Consider the following 14,469-nt stretch of genomic DNA (forward strand, 5'->3'; position numbering starts at 1 on the left):
CATTCGCAAGTTGGAAAATATACGTATTTTTTTATGGAGAAGTTTATTATAATTTTTTTTTATCAATCATTTTCCGTGGCGCTGCAGTCTTTTAACTTCTATATCGTTCAGGCTATCGCTGTGTCTGAATATTTTAGAACTATCATATCGAATAGAAGATGTCTTTACGATCGGAGGCCAAGGTAATGTATGAACCGATTACTTCTAGTACTGGTACGTTGATGTAATGTCTTAAATTAAAAAAAAAATGCGAGAATGTTAATATAACACAGTATTTTCACACAATTTTTTAGACATAGACATATATTTAGCAGTCTATGTTTACTGGTAATTATTTAAACTATCGTTGATAAGTATCTTTTCTTAAGAGCGATAGAAAATATTTGATTTTGAGATGCAGAGACCAGGGTTGCATGAGCCTTGAGTAGGTCATTTGGCGAGTCGCCAACATGATTGCTATCTCTAAGCTAACGAAAACCAATAGCTTAGTAAGCCTAGTTTCTATGGCCTGTTCATTGATTACCTCTTTATGTTTTCTAATAAGGTTCCATTACTTGACCAAATCGATCTAATCGGTTTGATGCAGATATGGTTTTCCTATTATTGTAGATTATGATAATTATTTACAAGTATCACTTCACTCACACAACACTCGTTACCGCGGCTCACACGAGAAGGGGAGAGAAAAAGGAAGTACGTCATACGTCAAATCATTCCATAGACAAATGTTGACGTTTCCATGTACGCATAAACCTAAATACGCTACACTAAGTTTGACTTGTCTCTAGTCAAATGTAGGATCACGTTTTTTTGCGTTCTTTCTAAGGCATTGGAGTGTAACTCATCCAATCTGCGTAATCTGAATTGCTACTGAGTAATTCTATTAGGTTTAAACCTAATATAACAAACGAGACACTCACAAGCTCACATATTAAGAACGTCTTTTCTAACTCAGCCATTCAAAGTAAATTTTATAATTGAGTCAGAAATAATAGTGCTTTATTATTCGACACAGACGACAAAGACATTTTGTTTTTAATTACTTTTATAGATGATTTTCATTTTATTAAAGCTATTTTAATGTAAATTCCTTTTTACTTTGAATATCTCAAACGATTTATGAAATCTGGAGCGTAGATTAATAGAAGCGTACAGATTCTCGAGACAACTGTTATTTCATGCAATATGCAACTGTAATTATACATCAATCACGCGTTAACACCGACTAGTATAGAAATACCCTTCGAAGCCTTGAGGCTTAAATCCAGTTAGAGGCGGAGCAAGCGTCAGTCTATCGGTCGCTAGAACTAAACATTAAGATTCGATCAGACTTGCGCGATCGAGTGAAGACAAAGCGATTGCAATACGTTATTATAGGTAAAGCTACAGTCACACGTGTAATTAAAATGAAGAGTCTTGTCGTATATTTGAAAATTAAAATCTTGTAAAGGCACGTCCACATATGTCCTACTCGAATGTGTATAAGAGATAGCTGCAAATATTATGAAGTATGTCCTATAACCCTTAATCGGGCAGAACTAAAAATCTAATTTTCATGGCTTACGAATATATATTCTCATAGGTCATGTTGGATATCAGTGTATATAAAATCATATATAAATTATTGAAACTGAAAATAATGAAATGTATTTAAATATCTAAAATTATTTTTGTGTAAACAACCTAAAAAGTTGCCATTTCAAAAATATTTGGGAATTTAGTTGGCTTGGGAGGGTGGCAAAATAGTTCCCTGTGCCCGATTAAGGGATAAAACTAACTAAATTTACTAAGCTCTATTTAATAACTAATATAACATATAATATCTACTATAAATATTATCGTGATATCAGTACTTTAGCTCGTTAAACGGCGATAGTGCATAACTTTAAAATCCAAAACTTCAAATACCGAATACAGAAAACTGTAGCTAAATTGACGAAATAAAAAAAAAATCGTATCTTGTAATAAATATTGCATTTTTGAAAGAATTTACTATATTATAAAATGTATACAGCAATATAAAGACCTGTCAAAATATTTCTTATATTTATTGTTAGTGTAAACGAAGCCTTAGGGAGCAATTAATACTGAAAGCTTGAGCAATTTAGAGGTAATAAGTACATATCAAATAATGTTTACGCTCTCGGCTACATTCTGGCACGCCCAGAACAATTAAATATGAAAATACTGGGTTAATTTAAACTTTATAGATGTATATGTAAGAATAAAAAAGGATTTAATACAGTTATGATAAGCAATGACGTCACCACATAACGAAGTTCTTATATTTTTTTAATATCTAACTGATTTGCTGATGATGTCTTTGTGCCCAATGTCAACCTGAGTGAGCAATAATCACTCACCATTTATTTTGACCATACAAAGTTACTTATACTAACCGAAACCGACTTACCAAGTGTTAATTTTTTTTAAATTACGCTATTTCCACGCTCAAAGTTGCCCGTGTCTTCTTCACTTTTTGAATTTAGTTAGGTGTGTTGGTTTACGGTTTTTCTTATTTACTAAACAAAAGCAAAAATAGCTTAGATTTCAATAGCCTTATGCTTAATAGGTATAAAATACCCGAATATATTCAATAAATACTTTTTATGCATTTGCCATTGAATTTAATATTTTGGTTCATCAACATACATTTACGCTTTTATTAAAGGTTCTTATGATTTGTATATGGAAATGATTTGTTTTAAAAAGTTCTAGTCATGTTACTACGGGAAATAGGCCGGTATTATTTTCTATACGCCCATACTAAACACTAGGTTGATGGGAAAAGAAAATTCACACGCAACGAATCAGTAATAAGCCTAATTACTTCCTATCTGATCAGATATAGAGAACGTTGTACTTGGAAAGCGAAACGACGAGATTTGCGCCAATTCCTATTAAACTTTCACCGTTACTTTGGGAATATGAAACGGTTAAATAACTTCTTCAATTTATACAAATAAAATTTACTTGTGATGTTTTAGAACTGTTATATTTTAAAGTATTCATATGTTAAATGTTAAAATGACACGGCGAAAGGATAAATGTTACATCAAATTTTGGACACGTCTTTACGTATATATATTTATATTTACAAGGTATAACAGTGAAATATTTTTTTAATGACTCAAACATTTCATCTATTCTGACTTATATATTGCTATACTCAAAAATCAATTGAAATGAAATGAATAGCTATTTTTTTATATATTTATTTGGATTTAATTTTATAAAATGTTTTTTGTAATTTTTTAGTTTATATTTTAATTTCTATGGAGGTAAATATATGATCACTTAACTGTCAGTTCAAGAGATGCTCTCAATACCTTTATGTTAAATAAAATATAAAAGAAACTTATTTAATAGTGATACTGTGTTTCTTGTTAGTTGTTGTCGGTAGAACATAATTTAGCTTTATTAGCTTTGTATGCAATACGAGTGATAAGAATGAAAGCAGTGATTACAAACATTTTGATTTTAGTGATTTGAATCTTTGTAGATTTGATAAGGATGATTATCATTAAAACTCGCTGGAATATTTTGAACAAATATTAAGTAGAAGAGTACATTTCATAACAAAACGTATACAAAAGGTAGAATGAATATAAAATTAGAGCTCAATGTAAACAGATGGCGCACTAAAGTGTTTGTGATTAGAAGAAATTGGTGTGGTCACGCAACTATTATAGAGTATGCTCATACCGCGAGTAAGACCGTCCTAAAATATCAAAATATACTCTATTCGTGTAGGTTCGCTAGACGAGCACTTTACACATATCTACGTCTATAATTATAATGTTTTAATATGCGTGTAAAGTTCGAAATTTAAATATATATGTAGATTGTAGGTAGGTACATGATTTTTCAAATTTGGTCAATATAAATAGTCAAATATTAATAAAAAGTAATATTTAATGTTGATAAAATGATCTTTTAACTAATTTAAATATAATTATGTGACTAACCCAGAGAATAATAGCACATGTATATTTTTTCAGCTTCCTGCAGTTTTAAAGCAAGAACAAATGTAACAATTTGTTTGAAAACTACATGGTACGCTGTACGCTAACTAAAAATATGTTGAAGAACCGTTTATTTTTTGAGCCTATTAGTAAGATATACTTTTGTAGAGTACGCGCGCCGCTTGTGAGATCGTCTTAAAATATCAAAATATGAGGAAACCTGGATATTTCGAACAGCATTTTGCGGTACGATAATTATTTATAGAGTAAATAAATAAATAATATTATGTCAATTGGCTCTTCTTTCATTTCAAACGCGACTGTCTTGTCTTTTGTGTGAACAATTTGTTCTGCTTTAAGCAAGAGTCAGACTAACGGTATAACTTTCTAAGAAAAATGGCTAGCAATTTCGAATTAAGTTCAGAATATTAAGAAAAATACGAGTATGTAATATATTTGTTATATTAAATATGTTGTTTTGAAAAACAAAATCTCCCAAATGCTCGCAAAGATTTATATATGACATCACTTATTATAATGTTGCCATAATGAATAAACCCAAGAAATTATTATAAAGGTTTATTATGAATCAAAATATTTGTTTAGGTTAAAATATATAAAAGAGTAAATGCTGAATATAATTTTATTACAAGCGTAAATAAAAACCAATATACTAATTACAAGTGCAATCTTATGCTACTAAAAAAAATAAAAAGTCAATCAATATATTCACAGTTTCGCAAACTTTTAAACATTGGAATTTTCATTTCTTAATTGTGTTTTAAAATAAACATTTTAGTCATAGTCAGTAACGGCCAGTATTTTTTTTAATATTTTGTGTCGTTCATATTAGAAAACAACGTAAGTGGGTTCCGTGGTAATACCACAACTATTGTCACGGGTAGAAATGTGGAGGTAGCCATCTATGCCCCAGCTCTTACCCCATGAGTTCTTCACGATCCAAAAGGTATCACCTTCATACTCCCCGTATCCCACTAAAGTTACCTCGTGATTTAAAGCTGATTTTGATGGATCACTGAAAAATAAATTAGAAAAATATATCAGGTGTTCATGTTTCAAATTTGGAACGAATTTTATTATAATGAAACTTATAAAATCGTGCATATTATAAATGACATGCATGTAAAAGTTTGCCCTTATTTTTGTTCGATTTTATACGTCTACGTATCGAGCATCACCGCTATAGTACCATAGAGTATTTTATTCATTGGTGTATGTAATGCTTATATTGTTTGTTTTGTTTATCAGGTTGGTTTAGTGGTTAGCAGAAAGGCGAACAGATTTAAAGCTTCTGGGCTCAAACTCCGGGGCGCAATAAATAAAAAGTTTTGGATTTTATTGGTCAAGAAATTCTTAGTAGCGACCAAAAGTTTGGGGAATTCGGAAAACACGTATATTGCTGTTTTCATAGTTCGTATGAGAATGTATCTATATTAGCGCACACATATCCTGCTTAGTTTGCTGCTCAAGTGAGAATAAACGCTAAGACCGAAGACACTCACATCACAATCCGAGGAAATCATCAAAATTGTTTTTATTTATTTTTCTTTTCCATGTTATTAGTGGATTGAAGGAATCAGAGATAGTGAATATTTCTTACAGTGTTGAGATTTTTAGGCAGCCTGGCATATAGGCATGGGAAGTGGTTCTTTGTCGTAAGGGTCGTAGAAAAGGTAAGAGGGTAAAATTTAGACGATATCTTTGTATAAATCTAAATTTTTACATAGTATTCATTAAAATTTATTACAATATCAATTATTATATAAATACACACCAATTAGGATCATAGAAGATTCCACTGGTATATGATGTTAACGTATCCGTGGCATGAATGGAAACAGATAATGGTCCATGATTGATAAGAGCTATCTGTAAAAGAACAAATTCATGTAAATATGTAATAAAATTATATATTTGTAGTCTTTGCAGTTGATGACTTGGAACTTGAATAGTGTTTTTGTAAAGTTTGATTTTGTTCTTTTCTTTCCATTAGTAACGGAAAAACTGGTCTAATTTTCGCTTAGCAAATTGGAAAAGTAATTCAACGTAGAAACGAATTCTTGACACGATCGCAAATGATTTATTATAATTTTTTGTTTGTTTTGTATAAAAATTATGTTTTTGACGTATAGTTTGTTTTGATAGAAAAATAAGTACGCTGATCTTATTTTACCTTCAGAGCTTCAGTACTGAATGGAGTAACATCAGTAAATCCTTTGATCGGAAACGTTTTCGTCATATTATGGATGCGACAGAAACCATCCTAAGATGTTAAAATATGTATTATTATTTCGTATAAAAAAAAAACAAATTTAAAAAAATAAATTGCCATAAACAGACAGTAGATATTATGATTTTATTATTAATATTACTACGAAATGAAATATACTTTGTTATTATAAGGGCCATATTCCTCTTCTGTGGGTAATCCGTATTTCATCATCCAGTGATAAGCACCCGTATCAGTGCCACCGTTGCATCCATCGACAGAGAATCTATAAACATCTTACGTAAGTTGAAAATATACCAGTTAAAAATATACACATAACTATTTAGCTTGATCAATGTACGGACTTCCTAGCGATTTGAATGTCTCAAATTCGACGATGCCTTGACTATTGCCGTTTCCACTTCTAACAAGATCTGCGTTAAATCTAAGAGGAAAGTAGGAACATAAGGAGTCATTTCTTGATTTTTTTTTCTGTGTTAATATAAATTATGATGAAGTTACCCCCAAGCGCAATCAATAAGAGCCTGATTAGCAAGTCTTAGAAGCCGACCACCATTGTTTCTAGCTAAAGCACCTTCCACAGCACTTGTTGTACCCATCGTCCAGCAGCAACCACAGTCTTCCTGATCTGAAGTCCACAATCATAATATAAGTATGTTAAGCACACATAGCTTTCTAAGCACTTCTGGCAAAGAAAAATTGAGTTCCCATCTATATTTGTTGGTGTTTATGCAAGAACTGTTTTATTAGTAGTTATGATATAGATGACACTATCATAGAGAGTTTTCCCAAGTTGAACACGTACCAGCATTGGATAGTTTAAATAAATGTACTTTAATATGGAAAGTGAGGTTAACATACCCTTAGCAGTGTAAAAAATAATAGATGAACAGAATATTTAAATTTAAAATGTATAGAACCAGAATTAACTTAAAATGAATGACTTGAAAAATTGGAGACTCCAAAATTTAGAGCGAATAATGGCAATAATTGAACATTATATTATTTTAAATTTTAACCTAATTGGGAATTATATGGTAAAAGTTAAATCAATTAATGATTTCAACGCGTAATCTCCTGCACCATGGGAACCCTAATATTCCTATACGTTTCCTTTTTATATATCAAATATTCCTCGATGAGCAACACAAGTGAATCCAAATTAATAAATAATTATGCTAGTATATGCATTTTTTAATAGATAAACATATTGGCAAATAGGCCACCTGACGCTATGTTGTCGCCACTACCGATAATCATTAGCGCCACCAACGATGTTATGTTTCTCCGCCGAGCACACTCACAGTTTATTTACTAGAAAGGTCATAAAATATATAAATGGTTTCCGAACTCACCTTTGACTGGTGATATTACACCTAAAAGTCTTAAATCAAATTCCTTAGGTAAAGTCTGAGATATTTCTGATATACTCGATTTTGTGTATGGAAATGGAACATTGCCAGTCTCTCCTTCTTTTCGTCGTTGAAGACCTTTTCTCCTTTCCATTTCTTCTGGAGTTTGATCAGCAAGTTTATTAACACCGAGGGTGAAAGTGCTGTCTTTACTATTATGTTCTTGGATCAATCTGCAGAAGAAATCAAAATTATCCTCAATAATATTAAATTATCAACTGGACTGGAGCTGGGCTCCTTTTGGAGGTGGTTTGGGTGTAGTGGTCGAATAACTTTTTAAATACCTTAAGTTCTTTTCGAAAATCTTCCTTCGCAATTCATGCTCGTTTTCGTCTTTATATTTTCTGTTTTGCTTTTCTTGAAACCTATTTGAAAATAAAAAAAGTCCTTCATCATACATCCCCATCATAACTTAATGCTATTTTATTGTTATATTTTAATGAACAAAACTTACTTTGTAAAAACTCGATCCACATGTAATTTATTATTGACATCAATTAATGTGTTTTCAGAGTCATCAGAATCAGTGCAATTATCTAAAATAAAACGTTGAACTATACAAATCTTTCATAAGAAATTGCTATCCATATTAAGTTTTTTTTTTTAAACAAAACAGTTCACGTTAATATCAAATTATAATTTTATAAAAAAATGTTGTAATATTTAATTTTGTTATAGCAACTACTTTACGTTTTAAATAATAATTTAATTTTAAGATTTTACATGAAACACCAATAAAAGGCATTGAATAACTTTGCTTAGCGGGTAATTATCTCTTTCTGAGATCATTAATGTGTCCTTCCAGAAGAAAACTAAACATTGTGCAATTATAACACATAATATATGCGATTATTAGTGTAGATAAGTAGGTCATGATGAATGTCCTATGTCCCCTAGATGGGGCAGAGGGCGTCCACAGATGTCCTCCATCGCGATCGGTCTTGAACTTCACGCTTCACCTCGCTCCACGTCATTTCGATGCTCGCCGCCTCTGCCAACACAGGGCGTCGCCAGGTTTGACGGGGACGGCCACGCTTATTTTTTTTTATTAGGTAAGTAGGTAGGTAGATATAAAATATAAACACACATAGCGTTAATTGAAGCAGTTTGATTAAGTACACTTACACTGATCAATATTGAAGACACTTGAGTTTACTTCGGATTTATAATTAAAATAGTTCCATTCATTATGAGTCTTCAATTTACCCAACCATGAATTATATTCGATTTCTTCAAGCCTATTGAAAAAATACATCTTGTAAAGAGTAGCAATATTTTTTATAGCAATTAATTATCAAAATAAAATCATTATTTATTTGAATAAGCATTTGAATAGTCATGTTATAATTAAATAGAATGTAAAGTACTGTTCAGTAGTTTATATAAAAATAAAAGTAGTTTACATTTAAGTAAGAATTTTGAAAACTTACTATGTTGAGAAGAACAATGTGTAGAGAAGAACCGAATGCAAAGAAACAAGAAGAGAAATACGTAATGCTTATATTATATACAAATAAATGCATACCTTATATAAACGTAATAGTTTTCTTAAGCCGTATTGTAATAATATTTAGTAAATTATTTTCAATTATAAAACTGTTATGATGATTGAGCTAATGTCCATACTACCGAGTCTGTTTAAATAATTATTTTTGCATAAGTTAGTTCATTTATCGAGGGCATTTATGGAGTATAATTTCATGCTTCGTTTCCAAGGATTGGGAAAGTAATCACAAACGGCTACGAACTCGACAAACTGGCTAATACAATTAAATAAAATTTTATCGCGGACCACATATAGTGTTCATTAGTAGTGGCTAAGTACACTAGTTATGTAATTTTGAATTTGTTATTTTTCGCTTTTTTTTCCTAAACCATCTATAATATATTTTGTTTTATTTATATTTAAATATTAAGTATCACAATGCTAAGGGAACCATCGCTTTATTTTTGCAGAGTATCCTTTTTTAATATTTTTAGCGATCTTTTTACGCTTGATTGCGTATCGCGATCCCTCAGTCAACTTTTAAATCAGTGCGGACCAAGACAAGACATTGTGCTGAACAGACCTGTGATACTTTTCTGCGGACTTACGCAGCACAGATGTTGTGATGGTTCCATATCTCTGCATATTTATCGGTAACGCCCATTCGAGCAAGGTTACCAACGTATGGTACCTCTGAATAGCTCAGAATAAGTATATGCTAAGGGTGAGGCCTGTGGGGCTAGACCTAGGCTTAGGACATCGTCGACGTCGGGAGGTTTTATATTAAATAAATATAGCAATACGTTTATCATCGGTTCTAATTAGGTTATACTTTCGCTTCTGATAATATTTTAATATGTGACGAAATAGCAATAAGAAATATAAATATAACGATATATAATCTCGAAAAGGGGATAAAATATATATATATATATATTTGATTAATACCTTGGCGCTAAAATTACGCCATAGATATATTTATATTTACACAAAAATAGTAAATAAAATTAATCTTTCATACGCATTATTTTAATCGAAAACTTACTTCACCGGTATCCATGATGAACTATTTCGATCTAAGAACGCCCAGATATATTTTTTTGTTTTCGTATTTAAACCTTCATCTAAGTAAACAAACTTTTCTACTTCTCCCTTTTCAAGAATGTCCTTGCCTGTTGAATAATAATAAAATAATAAAATTGAAGGACATGTAAATCATGCATTTCGAAAATAATATTTATCGAACACAATAAAGTATTTAAAGCGCGTATCATCAAATCGTCATATCGTTAACAATAAAATTCAAATAAAATAAAATTCAAATACTGGGCTAAAAGAAACACAACATTAGTATGTATGGCGGATACGGTCTTTATATATAGTCATTGCACAGTCTTAATTAAAAAAATAAATAACGAAATGTTAATTAATTAAAATGGCTTACTATTAGCAGAAGTAGTAAAAACATTTCGTAGTGAAATATATTAATATACTTACCAGCATGTACGAAGGCACTAGTCGATGGCAGGATGTCATTTAACTCGATAGGATTGTTTACTGAACCTTTGGTTTTTATGCAAATAAACTTATTAGTGTACTCTTCTGTAGTTTCTGGGTGTATCTACAATAGAATATTTATTAAAATTTAGGTCCAATGATACATATAATAGATATGTACACGATGGTATATTATATCAAAACGCCCTTTTCCATATTTCTGACATTTTATTAAAAAAAAAAAAAACATTTTGATCCTGATTCTCTCAGGTGATGATTCTTTTTTTAAAAAAACTTTAACGTTTGTCTTTATCTTATTAATCTCATTTTTAGCACCTATTTCTTTATTTCTAACACCGGAAATGACGATTTTCTTTAATAACTTCGAAATTAATTTCGTAAAATCCTTAGTGCTCACCTACTTTCCACAAAGAATTTCAGTTAAATTCTACATTATATTAGATGTGCGTTGTCGGTAAGTATTTAAAAATGTTATTTATTCGATAGTAATTATTATTATTAACATGTAGTCCTTGATCCAACATTGGGTGCCCAATCTAAGACTTATTTAGAACTCGGGTGACATTTACTCAAATAACATCATATACATCTACAATAGTATATTTGATGTTTGCTTAAAACAAAATCTATTAATATTATTGTATAGTTTGACGAAGGAACTTAGGAAATTAAGGCTCTTTTTATATATCTCTTTATATTCCACAGTGAAGTAGATAGAACATTTCAAATATGTAAATGAAGACCAAACCACAGTTAACATATCGTTGTACATATATATATAATATAAAGATATATAAATCCAAAATAAGCATTTACAATGAGTCCTTGGGTATACATTTTTAATATTTTACCTCGTATTTGAGACCGAAGTTCTTCTTTCTCCTTTTTACAGAAATTAATTTTATTGCACCCTTATTGTAATCAACTCTAGATTTGCTGCTAGTACGCCTAAAAATATATATGATTAAAATATAATGACGTATTTAATTTTAAATGATATTATAGTGATTGACTGTTATCGATATTATAATAATAGTGGTTAGAACACGTGCATCTTAACCGATGATTGCGGGTTCAAAAATAAGCAAGCACCACAAAATTTTTACGTGAAAATATATTTCTCAATTATTTGATAATATTATGTTTTAATTTACCAGTAAGTTATGTCTTCAACTAAACCGGAAGTGAGCGAGATTTTTTTAGCTTCTAAGGAGTATTGTTTCGACCATTTCAGCTCGGGAAGTACATCATCTTGCACTAAAATAGACAAATAACCTTATAACAATAGCATAAACACTTTACTATGTATCATAAAATGAAGTACGCGGTAAACTCAAAAACTATGACACACATTTGTATACGGTTTTCACGTATACACGATGTGATTCATGAGGAAGCTGTAGGTGTATAATTCATTAAAATATGTGTAAATTGGCATTTTAATTTTCGTTTTTCGAAGCCGGCACTAATAGCTAGTAGTTCGAAAAATCGATTCTACCTAGAAGAACCGGCAAGTAACTCAGTTTAATTTATATATCTTGCCTAGAAATCAACAAATGCTAAGTCCGATTTTTTTTACTCTCACGATTCAATTTATATCTTGCCTAGAAATCAACAAATACTAAGTCCGATTTTTTTTACTCGAGCATTAATTTAGTCTTGTATCATGCCTTTGAGTAATATGCCTTGTATGTCAATATATTTTTTTTAAAGTTTTAAAATTCATTAATATGGAAAGCTAAAATTAACCGTGGAATCTTATTATAGACACAAATACCGTACCCCAGGAAGGATTAACGTTGCAAAGTCGGAAATTAGGAGTTATAAATTTGCCTTCCTCTCATGCTTGTGTCTACTGATTGATTGATCAATAATTGTTTATTATAATCTATCGAAATTCTATCAAAGAATCATTAATCAAATTGTTTATCGAATAGTTAACAATTAAACGAAAAAAAAGTTGATCTCCTGAGTTTTTTTAAAGAATTAATCATTAAATGTATACTGGAAATATACTTTTCACTGTGACGTGAAGATGTTCCAAATTTAAATTAACTTTCATTCGATAAATTTAAAACATTGTTTATATTTATATCTACGAAGTTGCTGATGTGTAATGGAACTAAACAGCCCTCTATTTAAACTTATCTGTTGCATGACAAATGCTACATTTTAACTTAGCACTTTTGACAATTGTAGTATAAGTAGGTAGTTTTTGCGTAAGTATTTTATACTTTAAACAACAGACAAGTATTCTGTGTTCTGTAATAATTCCTAATAAAACATGAAAATTGTATTAACTCTTAATGCTATTGAAAATAACTCACCAGATTTGCTAGCCGACGCAATGGCGAGTAAAAATAATATTTTCAATATAAATAAAAACATTATAGCCAACGAAATGTCCGTATGATGAAATGATCCATAATTACCTATTATATACGAAACGTAATCAGTCCCAAAATTAATTAATCACACACGCTCTATAAAAGGACTTAATATGGATAAGCATTTATTTAAACCTTATGCATAAATAAATAAATTATTTAATTAACATATACAGTAATTATTATAATACGGGGAATGGTAATATATTTTGATTATCAAGACTAAATAAGCAAGTCTAATGCTAGAAGCATGCTTATTAGTAAAGATTCCGACCTTGCTCAACGTTCTTAACAAAGTAGTAATTGGATTATCATACGAAACGTACGAGGGTGTTCTCTTTCAAAGATGAAAATTGATTCAGAATGTATTTTCGATTTGCCCTATTATTAAAACAAAACTAACTACAACTTAGTTGAACTGAAAATTTAACCTAAGATGTTTTTATAGACCACACTATAGAAGAGCTGATTGTGATAAGTCATAAAATCGTTTGATAATATATTTTTTTCATTTTGATCAGTCATATATTAATAGTGTTAAATCTACATTATGACTTTAGTTTGCATTTATAAAAAAACCTCAGCAATTCATTAAATTTTAATGAACATAACAATACAGATTATTTTTATTATTATAAATGAAAATATTTTTTGAGTAAACTATAAGATTAATACAGATTAATATTGTAATTAATTGAATATAGTATAATATTACTACATTCTACTAATAATAGAGTCCTTCGTTAATCAGAGTATTTGAGCTAAATCTAAACTTGTAAAAAATAACTTGTCAGAAATTTAGATTCCAATTTTAAATTAACTATGGTGTTTTCGTACATTACGTCATTCGAAAGATAATTTCATTACTATTGAGGTAGCGGACGCTTCATTAAAATTCATATAATAATAAAATTCATTAAGAAACGGATATTGGTTCAATAAAACATCACCATGCGTGTTTACGAAATATTAAGAAATTGGGCGTTTGAGATACATTTTAATTAGGTCTACTTGCTTGTTGTAATGAGATTTTCTACCGTAATAAACGGCTTTGCGTACTCACGAATATTCCTATCAGCTAATTAATTACATTTGCTTTAGAATTATTTCTCGACATCCGCCGAGGAGAGTAATGGGATTAGGCGTTAAGACTTATTAATAAGGAAACGTCACACGATAGACACAAACTAGTTTTCGTTTCGAATCTTATCAATTGCAACTGATCCGTAATTCGTGTCCATTTATACTGGACTGCCTCGTTGCAATACAATTATAGTTGACGAGGTTTTGGGTCCAACCATGTTAGACTAATACAATGTAATAACGTTTTTTTTTTGTTAAATTGTCAGTAGTAGCCAGGAGTCTACAATTTGTTAGTGACTTCACTCCCGTTCCTCAGAAATCTGTCTTTGCCTTCTGAACATGAACAGCTGTCATCATGTCGCCATCC

At 30.3% G+C, this 14,469-nt stretch overlaps 1 protein-coding gene across 1 annotated transcript; it reads right to left on the minus strand.

Moving 5' to 3' along the window:
* Positions 1–4,605: 4,605 nt before the first annotated feature.
* On the minus strand, positions 4,606–13,029 carry LOC113400048 (digestive cysteine proteinase 2-like). The gene is made up of 14 exons (XM_026639416.2): positions 12,960–13,029; positions 11,787–11,889; positions 11,484–11,580; positions 10,612–10,735; positions 10,160–10,286; positions 8,754–8,866; positions 8,083–8,164; positions 7,913–7,993; positions 7,572–7,801; positions 6,718–6,844; positions 6,376–6,481; positions 6,160–6,249; positions 5,761–5,855; positions 4,606–5,001 (listed from the first exon to the last, which is right to left on the minus strand). The coding sequence occupies exons 1-14, from the start codon at positions 13,018–13,020 to the stop codon at positions 4,815–4,817; spliced, it is 1,623 nt and encodes a 540-aa protein (XP_026495201.2). The 5' UTR covers positions 13,021–13,029; the 3' UTR covers positions 4,606–4,814.
* Positions 13,030–14,469: the final 1,440 nt, after the last annotated feature.

This window comes from Vanessa tameamea, chromosome 8 (assembly GCF_037043105.1).
Source record: "Vanessa tameamea isolate UH-Manoa-2023 chromosome 8, ilVanTame1 primary haplotype, whole genome shotgun sequence".
Taxonomy (NCBI): domain Eukaryota; kingdom Metazoa; phylum Arthropoda; class Insecta; order Lepidoptera; family Nymphalidae; genus Vanessa; species Vanessa tameamea.